This window comes from Lagopus leucura, unplaced genomic scaffold, assembly GCF_019238085.1.
Source record: "Lagopus leucura isolate 7727_CA_CO unplaced genomic scaffold, USGS_WTPT01 Super-Scaffold_100009, whole genome shotgun sequence".
NCBI classification, from domain to species: Eukaryota; Metazoa; Chordata; class Aves; order Galliformes; family Phasianidae; genus Lagopus; species Lagopus leucura.
The window spans coordinates 6,641,078-6,661,788 of NW_024962266.1; the positions used below are offsets into that span (position 1 = coordinate 6,641,078).

Sequence of the window (20,711 nt, forward strand, 5' to 3'; positions counted from 1 at the left end):
CTGTGTCGAAGGGGCAGCATCCTTACCTTCCACAGGGCACTCCCAAAGCCCTGGCAAGCAGCAAAGTCTTCTGAGAGTTTCAGCTGTGCCAGATGTGTCAGTTTCCCAAGAAACTGGAAAAGGGAATAAAAATACCACCCCAAGAGACTAGAGCGGAGGAAATCCCTGGCGCCAGCACAGCCTGAGCATCCCCCAGTGGGCAGCTCTACCTCTGCAGTGCTTGGGCACATGGTCAGGTTGAGCCCTGAGCTGCAGTGTGCTCCCCTCTGGAGCTCTGATGTGCAGGTGGGGAAGGGGAGATCCCAGCTGCAGAGGCACATGGGACACCAGGGATTTGCAATGAGGAGGTTTCCCCAACCATGGGTGGCCCTGTGCTCACCCCAGCCCTGTGACGAGGGTGGGCATTCCCTGTTAGGAACAGCATGGACCCCAAAAAGCCCACCCCTACTCCCTGCCCCAAGATGATGGATGCCTCTGCGGGGGAGCACACCTGTAGGGGTTTAATGGCTGCTTCACCCTTCCGCGATTTAAAACAATGGGAGCAGAGCCACTTGTGAAATGACTTTCCAGAGGAACTTTAGTCAGTGAATTGCATCACCGCGCATTCTTTGGTTCACACAACAGCACTTTAGCAGGGACTAATCCAAATATGTTTTATTTAGTATGTATTCATTATTATTTAAATATCAATACATTTTTTTTGCAAGAGTTGTCAAGAGTTCCCAGTACCAGAGGCAAATAAAACATAGCCACATGCTCAGCTATGCTCAGAGTATTAGAAGCTCTCCATCTTGCAGCTGAACATGCAGGGTGGTATGTGTCAGCATACAAAGAAATGCAAAAGAAAGCAAATGTGGGAAGTGATGCTTTTGTGTGGGCCTCAAAGCACCTACTGGAGAGCCACAGCCTTCTGCCATGTCAGAACCCCTGTGAGGACAGTTGTCTGAGCAGGGATGCAGTGCGAGGAATGTATGGCTGTCAGAGCAGCAATTTCCAGCTAGGGAAAGACTGAGAGCTGGGGAGAGTATGACCAGAGCCCAGGAGCAGTAGCGAGGCCAGCACACCCCTTCCACCATCTTCAGGACAAAAGTGAGTAATGCAACTACTGGATGACATGAATAACTTACATTAATAACTTAAAAAGCAAACAAACTAACAAACTAACAAAAAAAAAAGCCTGTAATATTTCAAGTATTCCCAAGCAGCGCCTTCCCTCCTTAGCTGTTGTAATAGTGGTCTTAGTCCATTACAAATTGCTTCATTCAAGTCAGGACAGGCAAACCTGCGTTCAGGAGTTACTAATATCTGTCTAGAAGAGAAGGAACATGTTTCAGTTCTGCTCTGCTATAGTATAAGAATGATAGATTTAGTTTGGGAGTGTGAAGGGTACAATTATGTTCAAAAAACTGAACCTCCCCCCAAATAATAGCTCTGTGCAGCCTTAAAAAAACATAAGGTCCTCACCCAACTTCATCTAGATGCTACAGACAGGAAAAGCAGCTCAGAGATAGCTTTCATGCAATTTTGTGTAATGACCATAGGAGACTGTGTGCTAGCCTGAAAGTGTTGATCTCCCTTCAAGAAAGAGTGGAGCTCTTCCTGTGCCTGATAGCTGGGAGCTATACAAACAGCTAAGGACCAGACCAAGTCCTTCCTTCCCACCTAAGCTCTTGCTGATTAGAAGGGGTGAGAGGTATCAGTCCACACCACCTTGCGTGGCCTCCCTGCTCCTTGCTACGCGTCACACCGTGACACCATGAGACTGTTCCCTTTATGGCCAGCACTAGGTGTGAGTGTGTGTGCCCCTTCCCTGCTGCTCCCACCCTCCTGGGCTCAGTGCTTGTCAGAAATGGACCCACAGTGACCTCACTGCGCTCTCACATCAGACAGACCCCAGGGCTCCTACACAGTCGGAGTCGGAGGGTTTGCTACACAAACTGAGCCTGGTTTGGGTTACAAATGCTGGCTGCTGCATGACACGGGACACAATGGGGACATTAGACAGCTACTGAAGACAGCTCTGTTGCTTCATGCCAATGAATGCTTTTGCTGCCATATATTCCTACGAGAGCCCAGCCTGCTCCTGACCTCACTGCAGGTTCAGGCACACTGGGAAATGATATTAGAGTTACAGTCTATGGCATGAGCCTGGGCTCTTTTGCAGTTTTCGGGCCCACAGCCAGCTGTGGGTGGGCTGACCAAGTCCAGGTAGTAGGGGGACTTGAGGAAACGGCGGTAAGAATCCTTCTCCATGAGGGTGAATATTTTTCTCTGAGCCTCATCAAAGCAGGACAGTGTAGGCTCCAGCATATTGTGGCTCGTCTTCTCCCGTGTGCATGAATCCAGGTTGACCTGTGGGCCAAAGGGACAGCATAAGTAGCATCTGTCCCAGGAATGGTTAGCATATCCAAGTGCCTCCTAACTCCACCAAGTAAACTTAATCTGTCCGTGTGGGCAGTGGTCTGAAATGACCCTTGGACACCCTGTAGCCTTCAAATAATCCATGCAGATGGACACCAATGCATCTCTTCTGCTAGATGAATTGTCAGGGCAGACTGACACATGCTCCTCTGGGATTCAGCCCGGCACTAACCTCAAGCAACTTCAAGAGGAGGTGGAACACGGAGCAGGTGGAACACTGGGAATCAGCATCCTCTTGGGCTTTTCCCACCTAAGTGTGCATGTGGGACGGCCACATAACTAGACCCACTTTCTCTCTATCCAAGTTAAATATTAACACAATAAAGATGACACTATTTCCTTGCTAAGCACAAGAGAAGAGGCACTTTTCAATTCTTGTGAAACTACCAGAATTCTTTTCCCTATTTCTGGCCTGGTTCAGGACCTGGGGTCTATGTCGTGTATAATGTCGTGTGAAGGGTGCTCATATATATGCCAATCTATGCCCAAAAATTATTCTGTGCACATACCTCTTTTGTTGCCTGCACAGAGATGAATTCATCATATATCTTCCTGGCCTTGGGGCTGAGCTTGGCTGGTGACTTGGTTTTCTTGTAGTCCTCACAACTGACCCAGAACTCGATGTTTTCCTCACTGTACTCAGATTTGAGAAAAGCACGGAAAGCAGCCAGACCTCCTACAGATCATGGAGGAAAATATATAGGGTTTATAGAGGAAAATCAGAGCAGGTAAGAGCGTTAATTTCTGGGTTTGGTCAACACATATGAACACCATATGCCTCAGCAAACAGCAGTTCTGGATTACCCTTGACTGAGCAATTCCTTTCCGCTGGCAACAGCTCCAGCCTCCACAGCAGCAGCTCGTGCAGGCCAAAGGAGGCTGGAATTCAGGCAGGTCCCACTGGGATGTCAGACGTGGGTCCTCAGCTGCCTGCCCCCACACTGTGACCCTCTGTGGCTCAGCCAGAACACAAGCAACTTGTATGATCCCAGAAGGACCTGAGGAGCCAGCTAGCATATGCTGCAGAGTCTCAGGCCATGGGAATGGCGTGAAGGAAACCTCAAGGGCATCAGTGTGGTCTGGAACTGATAGGAAGACAAAGTCTCCCATGGAGATTCAGCTGGAAATAGCTTCTCTGCTTTCTGCCTCTTGTTTAACCCAATGTTAAAGACTGCGTGCTGCAGTCTTGCTGCTCCTGAAATCATCTGGCACAGGAGTGGAACAGTTGCCCTCACAAAAGGGACAGCCTAGCAGTCAGCCAAAGCGCCGCTCTTGATGCCCCTTGGATCTCACATACAGCACCCTTCACCACCCCTCCCAGAGGCCAAAGGAGCTACATCGTGCTGTTAAAAGACACAAGATAACACCCCATGCCTCTTAGGACTGCTAGGCATGTTGGCTGCTGGTGGGACCCTCAGCATCTCCTCCTCAGCATCAGCATCAGCAGAAGGAAACTCTTTACTTACTGTCATGATGGATCAAATTTTCCAATGACTCTGCCCACTTTTTGACTTCCTCTTGGCTAACCCTGTCAGGAGAAAAAGGGAGAATCACAGAATCATTAAAGTTGAAAAAAACCGCTAAGAAGATCTAGTCCAACCATCAGCCCACTCACAGCATGCCCACTAACCACATCTCAGTGCCTCATCTACATGGTTCTTGAGCACCTCCAGTGACAGTGACTCCACCACTTCCCTGGGCAGCCTGTGCCAGTGCCTCCTTTCAGGTTGGTGTGGAGAGCAATAAGGTCACCCCTGAGCCTCCTCCAGACTAAACACTCCCAGTTCCCTCAGTCCCTTCTCATCAGGTTTGTATTCCAGATTCTTCATAGCCTTCTTGCCTTTCTCTGGACATGCTCCAGGGCATCAATGTCTTTCTTGTAGTGAGGGGCCCAACACTGAACAGAGCACTTGTGTTGTGGCCTCACTAGAGCTGAATAGAGAGGGATGATCACCTCCTGCTCCTGCCAGATGCACTATTTTTGATACAAGCCAGGATGCTGTTGGCCTTCTTGGCCATCTGGGCACACTGCTGGCTTATATGTTCAGCTGAGCATTGACCAACAGCCCTGATCCTTTTCCTCCACACAGCTTGCCAGCCACTCTGCCCCAAGCCTGCACCATTGCATGGGGCTGTTGTGACCAAAGTGCGGCACCTGGCACTTCATCTTGTTGAACTTTGTCCCATTGGCCTCAGTCCAGCGATCAGCCCATCCAGATCTCTCTGCAGGGCCTTCCTACCCTCAGGCAGACTGACACTTCCTCCCAGCTTGGTGTCGTCTGCAAACGTATTGAGAGTGCATTCAATTCTGGATTCAAGCACACAGGAGTTCAGGAGGCACTATGAAGCAGCAGCAGCAGCAGAAATGCTAATGACTCCATCTCACTGCAGGAGTAAACAGCACATTGCAGCCAACCTTTGCTCAACTGCATGGCAACACAGCTCTTACCTCTGGCTTGGAGATACTTTCTCCTTCTTGCCCTGTGGAGAGCCATAGTCACAGGAGTCTGACTTCTGCAGCAAGACACCCAGACGATGCTTCATATCCTTGGCACTGAAAGAAACAATTCAAGAATGACATGAGAATAATGCACTATGACTCCCTCTGCAGCCACCTTGACTGCAGTAAGCTTGTTCAGCACTGTTTGGTTAGACCAAAGCAGGTCACAGCCAGTGACTCCAGTGCTGACTTTTCACTCCTTGTTTCATTTGCTAGACAAAATACAGCAAAGTCAAAGTGTTCATTTCTCACTCTCAGCAGCATCATCTTGCTGAGCTCCTCAGCCTGCAGGGAGGGCTGGCAAAGGGGGAGAAACGGTTGTATTACTACTAATTGTTTACACTTAAAATACTGTGATAGAAAAATATCACTAAATGTGCTGCTTCTCCCTGAACTGACTTGCCCAGCTACCAGTGTCTGATTCTATGCTTACTAATGCCTTCCTACAGGAGGGTGTCAGTATTATTTGTTTCCAAAGCCATGTTGAGCAGGCAGCCTTTTTTCCCAGATGACAGCAGGCGTACATACTGGGCTGTGGGGCAGCTCATGGTGCTGGGGGTGCACAGGCAGCTCAGCCAGCACAGGGGTGTCCTGGCCAGTGCCACACATGGGGCACAGCCACCCCACATCAGCACCTGTCTCCTGCTCCTGCAAAGTTTGGTTTCTAACTTGGGCTGTGTTCTGGGGAATGAACCCCAGTTGTTGTGAAATCATGTCTGCCTTGCTTCCCCCTCAAAGAAATCAAGAAAAGGAAACTCACCAGAGATAGAGCGCTGAAAGCAGAAAAGGGGTAAAAGCTTGTGGCATAAGCAGATGACAGGAATATCAAGGCAGAGCAATGCTGCAAGCTGTTTGTTTTGCTGATGGGAAGGACGGTTGTAGCATTCCCACAGCTCAGTACAAATCCCTTAGGCAATTCTGTTTCTGACTAACAGTAAAAAGCCCGTAAACCATCATTTGTATCTAATCTTACAGAGGAATCAGAGCCAAATCTGCCACTTCTACCTCAGACACAAAGTGCATTTCAGCGTATCTCCAGGCTAACAAGACCATGAGAGATGCTCAGAAATAAACAGTACCTTTTTAAGCAAGTGGCTGGCAGTGCAGCGAGTCCCTTGCACATCTTGCTCCCAAGGTCAGGTCTGTATTCCAGGAAAAAAAATAACCACAAGGCAGGAAGCAGCAGGGGCTGCGCAGGTCCTTTGCTGGCTGCAGAATTCGGTCTGCCTGTGAGCCAGCTGCTTGGCGTGGCTCTGTTTTATAGCCTAGCCCAGCCAGCCCAGCAGAGCTCAGTGACCCAGTCAGCAGCCAGCATAGCAGCTGCACCGTCCCCCTTCTGCCCACCCAAGAGGAAGAGGGTGACGTATAAGCTGAGACAAATGGCTGAGTGGGACTGAAAATCTTACCAGAAATGAAGCTGGGTGGCTGCAGAGATGGATTCTTTGCAAAGGATGGAAAAAGCTCCAGGGGCTTTCCCCTGTCTCAAAAGATGAAATGGTGCAGATAAAAGCTGGGGGAAGATTTCAGAGGGGCAAAGGGTCAGGGGAATCTGTTCTGCCAGTTCCTTGGTTCATTTTCCCATTCTTTTTGGAGGAACCTAGTGAAAATAAGGGACAAGAATTCAAAACCCCATAGGTTCCCACAGCCTCAGCAAATGCAGAAGCTGGAGCTGTGAGGAAACAGGAATGTGAATTCACCAGGGAACTACCCAGGCAAATGAGACTGGGTACTTTCGTTCTGGAGGCGTGTGGATATATGCCTTTGATCAGGCTGAAAAAAGAGGTCTGAGGAGCACATCACCACTGGAATACAAAATGAGTTAGTCCCAGCACATTTATATTTAAGGACAGCTCGTGCATATGTGTAGGAAAAAAAAAGATGAGACATTGAGAACATGGCTGCCTTAAATATACGGGTATCACTAACACCTCACTTCTTCATCTGCATTTGCCCCCACTCAAAAGCCAGACCTTGCTACTCAGTGTATCTGAGCACCAAGGGGAGAAGATTCATCAACACACTGGGCATAGCAGTGCCTCCTCGGAGGGGACTTCCTGGCAGCATTGAGGCTGCTCTGTGCTAAAGGATGCACCACACACCTGGGCATGGGGATGCTTGGCTGCACTGCTTGGTTTTGGTGTAGTTCTGAAGGAGAGTGGAAGACTCCAGCTGTGCCACTTCTCCTCACCTCCAGGAGGGTGCAGAAGGCAGAAGCAGGCTGAAAGCACCCCTCTGGAAGCAAGAGCTGGCTGATACTTACTGAGTTGCTGCTCAGCACAGTCTACCATCTTAGAAGAGGGTGTCATGCACCATCATGTGCACATGCTGCTCCTGTGAAACAAAGCAGCTTCAGTTCAGCAGCAGGCTGTCTGCCCACATTGCCCACTGCTGGGCTCCCTCTCCCTAGGACATTTGAAATACTTTGCCCACAGCCTGGAAAAGGTGTAGGGTAAGCTCTTCCCTCCCATATCTCTGCAGCCTCCAGCCTGCAGCACAGAAGACCCAACTCCTGGACTAGCTTACCTGCCTTGGCACACTGCATCCTCTCAGTTTGTTACCTGCACTGGATGTTCACGAAGTGGAGCATTAAGTGCTCCAATAAACCTTAAAATGCTTTTGTTCTAATGTGACTACTGCCAGACCTGAGCTGTGCAGTTCCCACACTGTTTGGACTAAAATTTAACTGTAGCACAAGGCACTGTCATACTTCATCTGAGTGTTGGTGAGCCAACAGCACTTGGGTGGGTCTGTGGGGGGTGACAGAGCACTGCAGAGCTGGTGCCAAAGCTCTCTGATGTATCCTGTTTCAGAAGTCAAAGAGCAGAATATGGCCAAGGAGAAAAATCTGACTTAATTGAGCAATTTAAAGATGTAATTAATTTTAATCTTACACTTGCGAGATTCTACTGCTGCTAGCAGACTGTAGCACACTCATGCTTGCTAAGCCAGGGAACCTGTGTCCAGGACACAGAAATTCTGCAGTTTTTCTGCAAATGGGTGTATTCAGAAATTTAGGAATCTTACACTTTCTTTATACAGTAAGCACATTTCCTGTGCAGTTCTCAACATTCACTTACCTTCTGGATACCCCAATTTCTGTTTGAGCAGGCTGTGAGAACAAGAAGCATTTTCTAACGCTGCCAGCACAACAGACAGCAATTAAGAATTAGGCAATTTGCAATTAAGACCACCTTCTCCAGACTGGGCATGCAGACTCCCAGAATTTTGCAGCATTCAAAATTTTGCTCTTTCCAGCTCATTAACACATGCTTGTTCAGTCTGTTCCTCCTGCCAGGAGCGTGGGTTTGTGTTGTGTTTCTCCTCCCTGCTGTGTTTCCCAGCTGTTGAAGTTCAGTATCATCTTAGCTGCTACAGATGGTCCCCAATGAGAAATACTTCCTTCTATCTGTTCCTCTTGTATGAGCTCTTTTCTCCCAGCACACAGGTAGGGCTGTTCTTGATGCCAAGATCTCATCCCTGCCAGGTGCAAGCATGGCAGCTCTTGTGCGTGCCATGCAATCTTTGCTTGCCTTGCCTGTGGACAGAGAAGGGTGGGGAGGTCAGTAGTGAGGATGGGCAGGGGGTGTGAGGCTAGGGGCTCCCTGCCAAAATATCTCTAACAAATACTGCCACAGCCTTGAAACGTGATGCTGTCAGAAGCGAAAAGAGCCTCAAAAAAACTAAGTAAATGCCAAGGAATTCCTCACAGTGGCCTGGTAGGTAGAGCAGAGCTTTCCCTCCTGCCACTATTGCTAGGGAACAATCCATGTACATGCTCATCCACCTCCCCCACTAGTGTGTGTGTGGGATGCATCCCTCAGCTCACAGTGCAGGATGTGTCCCTTAGCTCACAGCACAGGCCGTGGGAGGAGGCTGGGAGCATAGCAGTACTGCTCCTGTGGTCATTGCCCAGACTCAAGCTACCAGAGGCCATTGCCCTCCCAGCAGCAGAAGGCTCTATCCCTGCTGTGCCTTGCTGAGGCTTGTACAGGCTGGATATCTCTTTCTGCTGTTCCTGCTGGTCTGCCAGTCTCCTCAGGACTGCCCTAGCATGTCTCTGGGTGCTGAGCATCCCCATGGCAGTATGCCTGCTCCCTGCCTGCAAGCACTCTCTTGCATGGAATCCTACCCACCACAGATTCCTTCTCCAGTATTGTTGTCAGTGAGTAAGACTGTTCTGCTGACAAGGACCAGATCTTCTCCACTCACATGCATGATTTGATTGAATTACCACTAATGACCTGGGAAGAAGGTGCCCTGGAAGGACTGTTTGGGTGTGAGTTTGGTTGAGTCAACTCTGTGTGTGCCTACATCTGACACTACAAGCAGCCATGTTTTCTGTCCTGGGGTTCTGCCGGCGTCTGGCTTCTCTCAAAGATGCATGAAAAAGCCTAATTTGTCTCCATCAGGTCCCCCAGCCAGCACAGGGATTCCTAGAAGTGGCATTCCACAGCACAAAGAAACAGAACTGTCCCATGTCTCCGCAGTGCAGTGCCTGACTTCATGCATGACTGCAGTCACAGCCCTAGTAAGCAGCCCAAGGCAGCCTGTGCAGGGAAAGCATCCATTCCCCAATTAGCCCTGACGAGAGCCATGACTCACCCTGCTGCCACATGCTTCATTCGCTGCTCACATGCAGAATTTCTGTGAGTGGATTTATCTCCAGGCTGACCCAGTCACCTCTTTGCTTTTCTTGTCTACGATAAAATGAACTTTTAAAGGCGATGCAGCTTTGAGTTGTTCTGTTGAGCCTGCACCTCTCTGAAGTGATGCTCTGTAGATGTTGGCTTATTCATGAAGCAGGCTCCATCTTCATAGACTTTATACAACCAAAGAAGCAACTCATTCAATGTTCCCACACTCCCAGGTATTTCCTATTATGTACTACTCGTTTAGGGTGGTGGTTGTTTTGGGGTATTGCTTTTTCTTCAGTCCTTAGTTTCTGGGTTGCCTACTTCTGTTGCTATCAAGAAGGCTGAGAAAAATCAGAAAAAAATACTTGAACTTGTAGCAAATGAAGAATTTTGTTCTGCCCAAACAGACTTTTTTTCTCCTGGTTTGGGTTTGCCAATGAAACAAAGAGTTTTTTGTCTGACCATTGCTCTTGTTTCTGGGCATCAAACAGCAGAAAAAGCTGCAGTTTGAGTAATTTGCCTTCCAGTTCCCAGATCTCCATCTCATCATCCATTGTGATTAACAGCCCATTAAACATTTCCTCTTGATCACTCAGAAAGTTTTGAATAACACTGGACCACAAACCAAGCTACCATATGCTTCTTCACTGATGCTTTCCAAATACTAAAAACACTTTGAAATGTCTCAGCCAGTTTGAGTCCATTTAATATGGATTTCATGGTATTTTAACCCAAATATTGATAGCAAGTCAGACTCATTTATAAATCTGTTTTATCACCACATCTGTCTCAGAAAAAAAAGCACTATTAGGTTCATTAGAAAAGGTCTGGTTTTTTCCATTAAATCATGTCAGCTGGTATCAATTACATCACCTCCTTTTCAGACGGGTCTGCTATCATCTGTGCTACCAGTGTTCCTGCACTGATCAAAAGGTTAATAGCTTGGTGACTACATAGCTCCTCTGCTTGCTGGGAAATGCCCTACCAAGGCAGCAGCAGTGAGACGTGAAGGTGGGACAGCTCTGACTGCCCCCATCATAGCAGCATAGGATTGTTGGGTTTGGAGGGGACCTTTAAAGGCCATCTGATCCAATTTCTCCACTGAACAGGGGCACCTACAGCTCCATCAGGTGTTCAGAGCCCATCTAGCCTGACCTTGGGTGCCTGCAGGGACTGGGCACCACCACCTGTCCAAGCTGATGTCCAGTAAAGGACACTGGTCTGTGCCCAGCTCCCTTGGGCACCTCGCACTCATGGGCTGTCTGCTTCATGTGAACGTAACCGAGGATGCAGAGGAGGCAGAAAGCGAGAAGGGAGAGCATGGCTGCATCAGGAACTGTGAGCACCAGCTCCTTTACATACAGCTGAAACACTCCCTGCTCTTCCTGCGCCTTGGCAACCCAGCTGTGCAGGGACTTCTTGTCTACAGCTTTGAAAAGCTTGACTTTTTAACATGGCTGAGCTATCTTCTGCTGAGGTGATCACTGGAGGATGTGAAGTTACAGCCTACATCTTTTATGGCTGCATATCTGGCGAGATCTGCAGCCTTGATCTTCCTTCCTCCCTTCCTTCCTCTCCTGTTATCTTTCCAGCAGCAGCAGAGCAGGATTAGAGCTGCCATACCTTGGAGGCCCACACCAGGGAATGAGGACACAGCTTTGTTCAGGAGTGCAAAGCCCCGGGGATACTTTGTAGTGAGGTCACAGCTGCGCAGCCACAGCTTGTTGCTCACTGCTCCAGTCACAGGTTGGATGTTTAATTCTCTAAGCGTGCTTTCAAACAGCGCTGTTTGAAAGCAGCAAGCATCTGTCAGTGCCTGCCTCAGGGGTACACTGGCTATCTAAAAGGTGATGCCTGGCAAGTCTGTGGGTGGGGACGCAGAGTGTTTGCAGTCTAAGGGAACACAGAAGCAAGGATAGCACCTGAACCAGAGGAGCATCTATTCAAAAGCATTCTGTGATGCCAGGAGAGCAGCTCTAAAAAATGTCAGCTGTCAGTGGGGCAATAGGCTGCTGGCTGAGGAATCACAAAGAGCAAGCAGTCAAAGGAGAGGGCATGAACAAAAGCTGATCCCAGCCTGAAGTTCCTCAACCTGTGTCTTGGAGGCGAATCAGACAGGATGAAACTGCAAATGGTAAACATTCAGTGTAGCAAAAATGTGGAAATGCAGCACTGAGGCTGGTGGCACAGAAGGGCACATGGTTTGTCACACATGCAATGACTACTAGAAAACAGCCACTGCTTGATGAGCTGTTTTCCAGCACCTCTTGTTTAAAATGCTTGTTACAGCAGTACTTTACAGCAGATCTGAGCTCCACTGTGCCACAGAAAAAATATGGAGAAAAGCTGTGAGCAGAATTCATGGCACACGGTGCTCAGCTGTGTCAGGCAGCTGATGCTCACAGCACCATGCTGAGAGCAACAGCAGTTAAAGCTTTCTCATTTAGAAACGTCTGCTTTTTCAGGAAAGAAAAGGAAAAAAGAAATAAATGCTCCATATTGTTGTATTTCATCCTTCTGATCTCCTCAGCAGAATGGCTATGGCTGAATTTTTCCTGTCTCCTCTGAAGTCATGCTTGCCTGGGATGCAGGCTGGATGCTGGTGGCTGCAGTCAGGCTCATCTGTGTGGCTCTGCAGCCTGCCATCCCACGGCATCTTTGTGCTTTGTTGCTCTACAGAGGCATAAGTCAGTGCAGGAAGAAAAAGAGGGGCTTTGAACCTGGTTTGTATCAAGCCCCTAGCACCAATAACTGGCTCTTCTAAAGTAGGATAACTTGGAAACTTCCACAGGGGAAGGCCTCTAAATGAAGCGATTAAAATGTAATATAAATAAATGAAGAGATGCCAGGCAGAAGCACAGTTTCCACTCTTGGCACGTGTGGCCAAGAGCGGTCCATGGCACAGCCTGGTGATGCTGTGCCAACCACAGGGCCTGCTGCAGGATGTCACACTGCCATGTCACAGGGGGATGCTCAAGCTGCTGGAAACTGGAGGCAGCCCAGGGAAGGAGGTCTTCTGGGAATGCCACAAGCTCTTCCTGTAAAGCAAAGTGCAGTGCAGACAAAATAACGATCACTGCAACTGGTCACAGAATCACAGAATGGTCTGGGTTGAAAAGGACCTCAAAGATCATCTAGTTTCAACCCCCCTGCCATGGGCAAAGTTGCCAGCCACTAGACCAGGCTGCCCAGAGCCATATCCAGCCTGGCCAGTCATGCTGCGTCTGTCAAGGATCAGCATCTCTGGAGTACAAAACAGGAATGTGACAGACACATAGCAGGAGTCCTTAAACTGGCAACCATAGAAGACCTGTGGTCCCAAGGATGCAGTGCAAGAGCCAAAGGAGATGTTGCCTTGATTATTCTCTGAGATAGGCATGAGAAGGTACATTTTGTATCTACACATTCTCAGATCAGGAATGTTCAGATCCAAGGCAGTGTTTCTGATTGCTGTAGAGATGAGCATGGCTCCGTAGGGAGCTGTAGTGTTCAGTGTTATCATGGTATAAATTGCTATCATCTACAGAGTGCCTGATATGCCTTAAATGCCGAGTGTTTGTGCATCGTTTGGAAGCAGCGAGTCTCTAGTGAGGGTAGCACTGAGAAATTATGTTTCTCATTTTTTTTGCAGAAACAATACTGCAGTTCCAGTCAGCCTGGCCACCCACAAAGCTCTCACATGAGATTGCTGTCCAATTCCAAGGGCTAGTCCCAGGTGGAAAGGATTGTCAGATACAGACCCAGGTTTGTTACAGAGAGCACCTCTGTCACTGAGAAGGTCTCACACCCCAGTCATGCCACGCTCTGCATTCACATCTGCCCTGTGAGATGTGTCCTACCAAATTTCCAGCAATAAAGCCAGCTGTGTGAGCATCAAATATGTTGGAGTGTCTAAGGAGGGAAAGTCAAACTGAGGAATAGGGTGGAGCTTTGCCGGACAGAAAGGGGAAAGACTGGGGTCATGAGAGCTGGAAAGGAGGAGAGCAGGAGGGAGAAAAGTGGTCAGTGACATACAGAGGGGGCAGGAGGTTATGTGAGGAGAACCCCCAGAGATGAGCCGTGGGAAGGAGGAGGATGCATCCCATGGCATCTGGTCAATCCACTCCTTGGGAACAGTGACAGCCAGGCATCCCCTGGGAGATGTGGCTGTCCCTGGAGGGAGCCTGTGCACGTGCTGAGCAGCCTTGCTGCTCTGCAAGGGAGGCTGATTAGAACTAAAGGCAGCACCCCAGGGTTTTGGGGCAGCACGTGGGACCACTGGAGGATCTGTGTTGTGCATGGGCCTCCAGCACCAGCCTTCTTCTTAGCACATTCCTAACTGTCTCTATTACTCTGAGCTTGAGATCCATAATGGAGAATTGCTTATGTTCTCTCTGACTAAGATAAGCTAAAAATAGTGCTAATATCGCAGGATGAGAGAGAAGTTTGCAAAGTAGAGCAAGAAAGCCCAGAAGCCCCTCACAGTCATTATATTCTCCCACAGCTCTTGGCTGTGCTTGTCAACAGCAAATGCTCTTGCAGTTTGTTAGCGAAAGAAGAAAATTGCCTGAGACAGTGGAAGGCATCGTATGGGAGTGATTTATTTCTAGCCTTCCTCATTTTAACACACCTCAGTACTCTCCACCTTGCAAACCTGCTTTCTTCAGCCCCCTTCTCCCAAAGCTGCCAGCAGGCACATCTGGTAAGGCACCACATCAGACCTTGCACTGGGAAAGAACAGGCTAATAATCTGCCATTTTCTAAGTCAACAACGACCTACAAAGAGGCTTTTCTTTCTCGTCAGAGCCAGACACTGCCAACAGCACCCACAGCCTCTTCAGGCTGACACTCAGTTGTAATTTCTGACCAGTGTGGAGGGCTAGTCGCCTCTGCTGTGGACTCATTAGCAGATCAAGCTTTAAATAAGCTCTATGAATATGCTATATTTTTAAGCACTTTTTGATAAATGAAAAGCAGAACTTCAGGAGAGGAAACAGCCAAGAGCTCAGGCTACCAAATTAGCCAGATACCTGGTGCAGCCCAGCTTCAGATGAGGGGCAGAGGAACAGACTTGCATCACACCACACCAGTGGCCTACAGACCTCTTCCAAGCTGCAGGAGCTCCGAGCTTAGCAAAAAGGTCACTTTCCCTTAGGAGGTCATCCCTTTGAATCAAGAGACCAGGGCAATACCTGAATCTCGTGCTGCTCCCACTGATCTCGTACCCACGCTGGTACTGCTCAGCACACTGTGCTTCACAGGCACTAAGCAATCCCTGACCCTCTGTGAGGCTAATGGAAAGGAAACTGGCCAATTTAAACTCTCTAAATAATTCTGGAGGCTTTTGGGGGTGCTTACCTCTCCTATTCTAATAGGTGTGGGCTCCAGGGAAGTTACTTTACAGTGTGAGCTGCATCCAGAGTGACAGGCAGCTGATGCAAAACAGGCTCACAGGCAGTTTGGGAAAAATAACTTGGGTAGTGAGAGGGTTCACCCACCCATAGCCACAATAAAGCATTTGATGTTTCCCTCCCCTGCACTTCATCACGTTCCCACTGCCTCTGTGTTTCCTATTATGCAACTGATTGACTTTGCAAGATATGAGAACAAAGTGTCTGCTTGTCTGTTCCCTGATGTGCGTTAAGTGTATTGGGTTGGAAGGCCAAAGCAGAAATCAAAACAAGCCCCCCAAGCCTGGTTCTCTGCTCAATGCTGTGCTCACACCCTTGTAATGCTCAGAGACTCAGCGCAGCTGTCATCTCCAGGCAGCATCCCAGGCATGCTTTCACTGCTCTGCAGTGCTGACGCTTTCTGTATCAAGCAAAAACGTCTTCCAACAGGATTTTTCTCCTTGAAGGTTAATGAACAAATCTTGAAGCTGCCTCTGACCAACTAGATGTGAACCTAACCAGGAGGCAGAGGCAACTACACACTTATCAAACAAAAGTTAAAAAAAAAAAAAAAAAGTCATGGAGAAAGGACTGCAACCATGGGCATCCCCTGCTCAAACAGGGACATGTCCCTTGTAAGCATGGCACAGGCAAGGTATCTCTCAGGAAATCTCAGCCTGCTTTTGCTCAAGAACTCACTGCCCTAGGGTCACCACATTCCATTTGGTATCTTCTGGCCAGTGGCACATCCCCAGGGTTGTTCTGTCAAAAGGACTTGGTGCAGGCACTGCTGACAGATGACACCCACATCATGTACGTTCATAGACAGGGTACATCAATATGACAGCACTAAACTTAGCTGTTTTATTCCACTGGTGTTGACTGGAGAGGGTTTTGCTCCTGTTTTATTTCCATTTTTCCTGTATCCAGCTGAGGATTGCCTTTATACATGGCTCTTGGATAATATAGGCTGAGTGCTGCCGTGCCATTTGACTGTTCTTTAAACTCTCTTATCCATGCACACCTGGTTCAAAAATGACCAGTCCAGTAGGAGAGGCAGGTTGGATTCTGTCAGCAGCAGAGACCCAAGTGAGCTCTAATTTTAAAGACCTTAGCTCTAAAATCAGTTTGTCCTTGTTCTGTATGAGTCACATGAGTAAGGGGAATGGGAACAGCTCTAAGAGGGGAACAATTTTTTTTCTTCAGTTTCCCTTTTGTATAGGTCTGGAGTTGTTCACGGGAGGGGAAAGGTAAACTACTTGTAGCCTGAGATCAGCAGAGCCCTACAGCAAATGCTGCAGTCTCAAACGGGAAAAAAGCTGTCAGTCCATGCACTGAGAAGCACAGTAGGACAATAGAGCCAAAGCCTCATTAAGCTGTGACAATGGGGAGCATCCCACAGGACAGCAGGTAGCTGTGAGATAGTGGCAACTGGGGAGAAAAACAGAGGCAGCTGGGATGCAGCAGTGTGAAAGGTTTGCAAGAGCAACAAGAAAAAGGGAATGGACTGCATGGGAGGAGCAGAAGAGAGCAAAGGAGAAAAAGACCTGAAGGTACAGAAAGGAGAACAGCAAGGACCTTGGTGGCACAGTGTTGCTGGAGAAATGGAATGGAAAAGGTTTTGGAGCTGCAAAACCCAAGGCTTTTTATCTTGAAGCTCTAGTAACATCCTTCTGGCTACAAATAACATAGCATACTTCTCAGATCTGAAGTGTTTAGCCCGTGTTATTTGTAGCCAGAAGGGCAGTAGATGCAGGGTGGAGGACCTCTAGGTGCTGTAGATAGCCCCATTGCCATCCTACAAATCAACTGCAGTCAAAAATTCTTAGTTATTTGGAAACATTCCCAAACTGCTCTGAGCCCTTACTCTCCTTTTCTATCTGAAGTATTATTCATGTTAGTGGGGGTTTCTTCATGCTGGTTAATACCAGATGTTTGCTAATAACATCAGACACTTCTCACTAGGTGTGGAAATATTTGCACAATATATTTCAGTGAGTGTTCTTCTGGGAGGAGAAGATGACAGTGGGGCTTTATAGTTGTTTGTTTTTTTTTTTAAGCCCTCAACAAGAAGCTGCTTTTATACACACATACAATCCCTCTCTTACAGATTTCTTTCACCCAGACCCTTGCAAGCACCACATTGTGAGAGTCCAAGAGGCCTGGATGAGATCAGCCACATGCAAAGCAGAAATCATTGGTTGTTAAGGAGTGGTTCTATGCCTCAGAAACACACCAACCTGCTTCCAGGCTGCAGCCCTCCATCTGGTTTTGTTTTTTTTTTTTTTTGCTTAGGATTTGTCTCTTTTTTCAGTAGCCTGTCAGAAAAAGCAATGGCATCCTCTCCAGCAGATTGTAGGATCTTCTGCTGATGAGCTGTGATCTTATCAGGCAGGACACAGACCTTTTGGGCCTGCCATAAACACATCCTCCAGTTTTATCAGGAGTGGCATCCCAGGAGCTGGGGCTTGGGAGGGGAGCTCCTCATTATCACTACTGGCCATTTTTTTAAAATTAATTTGCTTCTTCCTCTCAGTGTTTACACACACATTTCCATTCAGACTTCACTTCAACCTTAGTATTTCTGTCACAAATCTCATGTGTATTTTTGTGTGGGATAATCAATATGTTCTGCCTTACTCACACACTCAGCAGGAAGTCGCAAGATAGGTACTGCTCTTCAAGAAGGCTGCAGACTAACTGGAGAGACTCCAGATCACAGATCTACAAGGAAAGATGGAAGGATGAGAATTTGTTCCATCTAGATGTGAGCAAACCAAAGGCACACAGGTTAATGATACAGGAAGTACCTAAATGTCACATCCATAAGAGGCTGCAGTTGCAAAGATGAAGGCGATAAGCTGTTCACCATGTTCATGCTGGCTAGGACAAGAAATGTTTGTCCTGAACAAGGAAGGATTAGACAGTAGACAAGATTTTCTAGCTGTAAGCTCATGGAGTATCAACTGGAGCTTGTAACAACCAGGTAGAAAAACTCCTACTGCAGGCACACTTCATTTCTTTCCACCTTGCTGAGGCTCTGGGTGACGAAGCTCTCTGCATTTCCTCAGCTAAGAGCTATCAGGAGATGATAAAATAGAAGTCTAAAGTCCAGCTTTAGCACTCACATCTAGGTTTTGGTTAAACATTGTATGCACAGGATCTCCTGCTCCTAACGATCCTGCCTGGCTGCTGTGGAGACAAACACTTGGCTGCTGTTGGATAGCAGGAACTCACTGGCTCTGGGCAAACTGTCTTCAGCTCGGAAGGTGCAGCTGCCCTCTGCAATCCAGGCTGTTCCATTTGTACCAAGCTTTGTTGCTGCTTTGCCACTGCAGTAAGGCAGCTTGTTACCTGCATCATCATCAAATCTACCAAAAGCCAGGTCACTCCCCAATTGCTCTGTAAAGTTCTGCAGTGCCAAAGCCTCTTTCTGTAAGCCATGCTGGCCCAGACATGTTGGGGAAACTCTAGATATGATGTTCCATTCATGAAGAGGACACGGGCTCTACTACTTCCTATCTCTTTTTCCCCCACCCCACTTTTTATTACTGTTATTATTATTTTTAGAGCTGCATATACTTCCAGGCATGCTGCACCCATGGGGAAAAAGAGTCCGATTCTCTGGCTGGAGAAAACAGCTCATAGTGACCAATCCCAAGGGAAAGAATGAAATCAGTGTTTCTAAGTTTCCAGTTAATTGTGTTTACTGAAGAATACATAACATTAGAATGCCTTGAGCCTTGGCCAGATTTGTAAAAGTAAATAAAGACAATTCCAGTCTAATGTTAGAAAACTGACCCTTGAATTATTTCTGAGCTCACTTCTTCCAGCAGCTAGAATAAATTCTGATGCTTACGATGTTAAATAAGGAGCATCAGACCCATACTTTGTTTTTTCAGCAAATAAACACATTCAGCTGCTATAGCTGGAAGGCAGTTCTCCTCCAGAAGAGGGGCCATGAGACAGAAGAACATATCCTTCCTCTTTGAGAGTCATCTTCTTTGGAGAAATCGGCTGCACAACATGCTGTGTCAGGGAGTGTGGGAGCAGGACTGGAGATGAGGATGACCAGGTTGTGCTCTCAACTAAGAGGCACCATCCCAGGGCAGGCAGCCCAGGGAGCTACTGACAGTCTATCTGCAGCTTTAGGACAGAGGACATCCAGAAAGGACTGTCAGAAATAGCAAGAGATGGGCTTAGAGACAGACCTAAGTACAAGGGAGCACAGGAGAAGAGTGAGGACCATGGCCCGAGTTTAAACACAGCTCCTGGTCTGTGGGCAGGTGAGGCTGCCTGGTGCAACTGTACAGTGCTGCCTGCCCCAGAGAGGAGGACAGCCATCAGGTGTTGCCAGTTCCTCTCTGATCCTTCCCAGTCTCATTGCTTTATCTCTTTGCTTTCTGCCTGGCCACACGGTATCAGCTGGGGACCTGTTGATTTCTTCCGTGCTTTCCAAACACATCTTGCAAATTGTTCACAGCAATCCTAATACAGCCATTTCTGCCCAGTAGAGTCCCATTAACTAGCAGCTCTCTCTTCAGTCTCTAATGATTCAAACCACAAAGCTATTTGTCATGGCTACATCTTCTTTCTCAGGGAGTAAAAGTCAATTAGTGTTTCCAGTTTGGCTCTGAAAGAGCCCTAGCTCTCTCTTGTTTCTTCATGCTACCAGGAAACCATCTACAATAATGACTTGTTTCGACGTCTAGTTTTCTGTTAAAATTTTTCTTTCTGTGTATCAAACACTTTAAGCAGAAGGGACATTGGGTGTGCTTACCTTCGTCTCTACTCAGCAATGGATCTACGCATTTGCTTAAATTTCATTAAGGTTAATCAAATGTGGTTTTGAGCCAGAATCTGAAAGGCTTGAGAGGTGCACACAGAATGCGTACACTAAATGCGTACACCTTGGTTTCCTTTAGCAATGGCTGTCAGTCATCTGCTGATAATGGCTCTTATTTCTCAGCAAGACTACCAGCTGATGACCAAAGTTCCCTCTGCTGGTACAGTGTGACATAGATTTTGTTTTGATGTTGCCTTTATCTTTGGTCTTAAAAGACAAAATCCCATTTGGCTTTCAGGCTCTTGTCACCCGCACTTTGCAGGGGGCATCCCACACTGAATCTGTTAGCAATCTTTCTCTGGAAGGAATTGCCCCTCCTGGGCAGTTTTTGCTGTATCACCTGCTTCCAATGGCCCACAGAGCAATTCCTGGCCTGCGTCTCATCCGTAAGCAGAGATGTGAGCTGGCCTTTGATTTGCACTGCATGCTTTCTGGTACCTCATGGTGTAAGCTGTGTGCAGTGCCAGGCCTCTAGTGCTCCAATGAGTGTGCTCTCCAGCATCCATTGCTCATGACTGTGCATGACTTGTCTTGGGAAGTCAACATGGGAGGCGCAATGCAGCCTGAGTCAGTTTTTGGGAAAACAGCCACTATTTAGATGGGGCTGAACATGTGCACACTGAACTGTTTGTGAGAGATTTGCTCATCTGTGATTCAGCCGAGGAAGTAGCCTGCAAAACTCACCCAGCCTGGCTTCAGGCCCAGCTCACACAATTAGAAGAGTATTAGCTGAACTTAGTAGGAAAATCAACATTAAGCAGATAGGAGCTGGTGCAGTTGTTAAAGACAATGTAGTGTTTTTCCCTGGCAGAAACCCAGACTAATGGAGAGCTTCCAGCATCCAGAGCAGCCTCCAAATGAAGGCTTAATTGGCCTCAAAAGCCACTCATATAATTACAAATACTTGTAATGAAACATGAAAAATACAAGGGCTCAGGACT

General features: G+C 47.7%; 1 protein-coding gene across 2 annotated transcripts; it reads right to left on the bottom strand.

The window, feature by feature from the left end:
• Positions 1-639: 639 nt before the first annotated feature.
• Positions 640-6,177, bottom strand: RGS4 (regulator of G protein signaling 4). 2 transcript variants are annotated; one of them, XM_042873944.1, is made up of 5 exons: positions 6,001-6,165; positions 4,871-4,975; positions 3,888-3,949; positions 2,931-3,097; positions 640-2,352 (listed from the first exon to the last, which is right to left on the bottom strand). In XM_042873944.1, exons 1-5 carry the CDS (start codon positions 6,042-6,044, stop codon positions 2,101-2,103), a joined length of 630 nt encoding a protein of 209 aa, XP_042729878.1. In that variant the 5' UTR covers positions 6,045-6,165; the 3' UTR covers positions 640-2,100. The 2 variants fall into 2 exon arrangements, with proteins under 2 accessions (XP_042729878.1, XP_042729879.1); XM_042873945.1 differs by lacking the exon at positions 2,931-3,097 and having other exon boundaries at positions 2,282-2,352; positions 6,001-6,177.
• Between the last annotated feature and the right edge of the window lie 14,534 nt (positions 6,178-20,711).

Bases quoted from the DNA above. Each gene is read 5' to 3' on its own strand.
- RGS4 (XM_042873944.1), bottom strand. From the start codon at position 6,044: ATGTGCAAGGGACTCGCTGCACTGCCAGCCACTTGCTTAAAAAG. The intron at 3,950-4,870 runs GTAAGAGCTGTG...TTCTCCTGACAG, and splicing joins AAAGTATCTCCAAGCCAGAG to GGTTAGCCAAGAGGAAGTCA. The intron at 2,353-2,930 runs GTATGTGCACAG...TTTGGCCCACAG, and splicing joins CTGTGCAGGCAACAAAAGAG to GTCAACCTGGATTCATGCAC.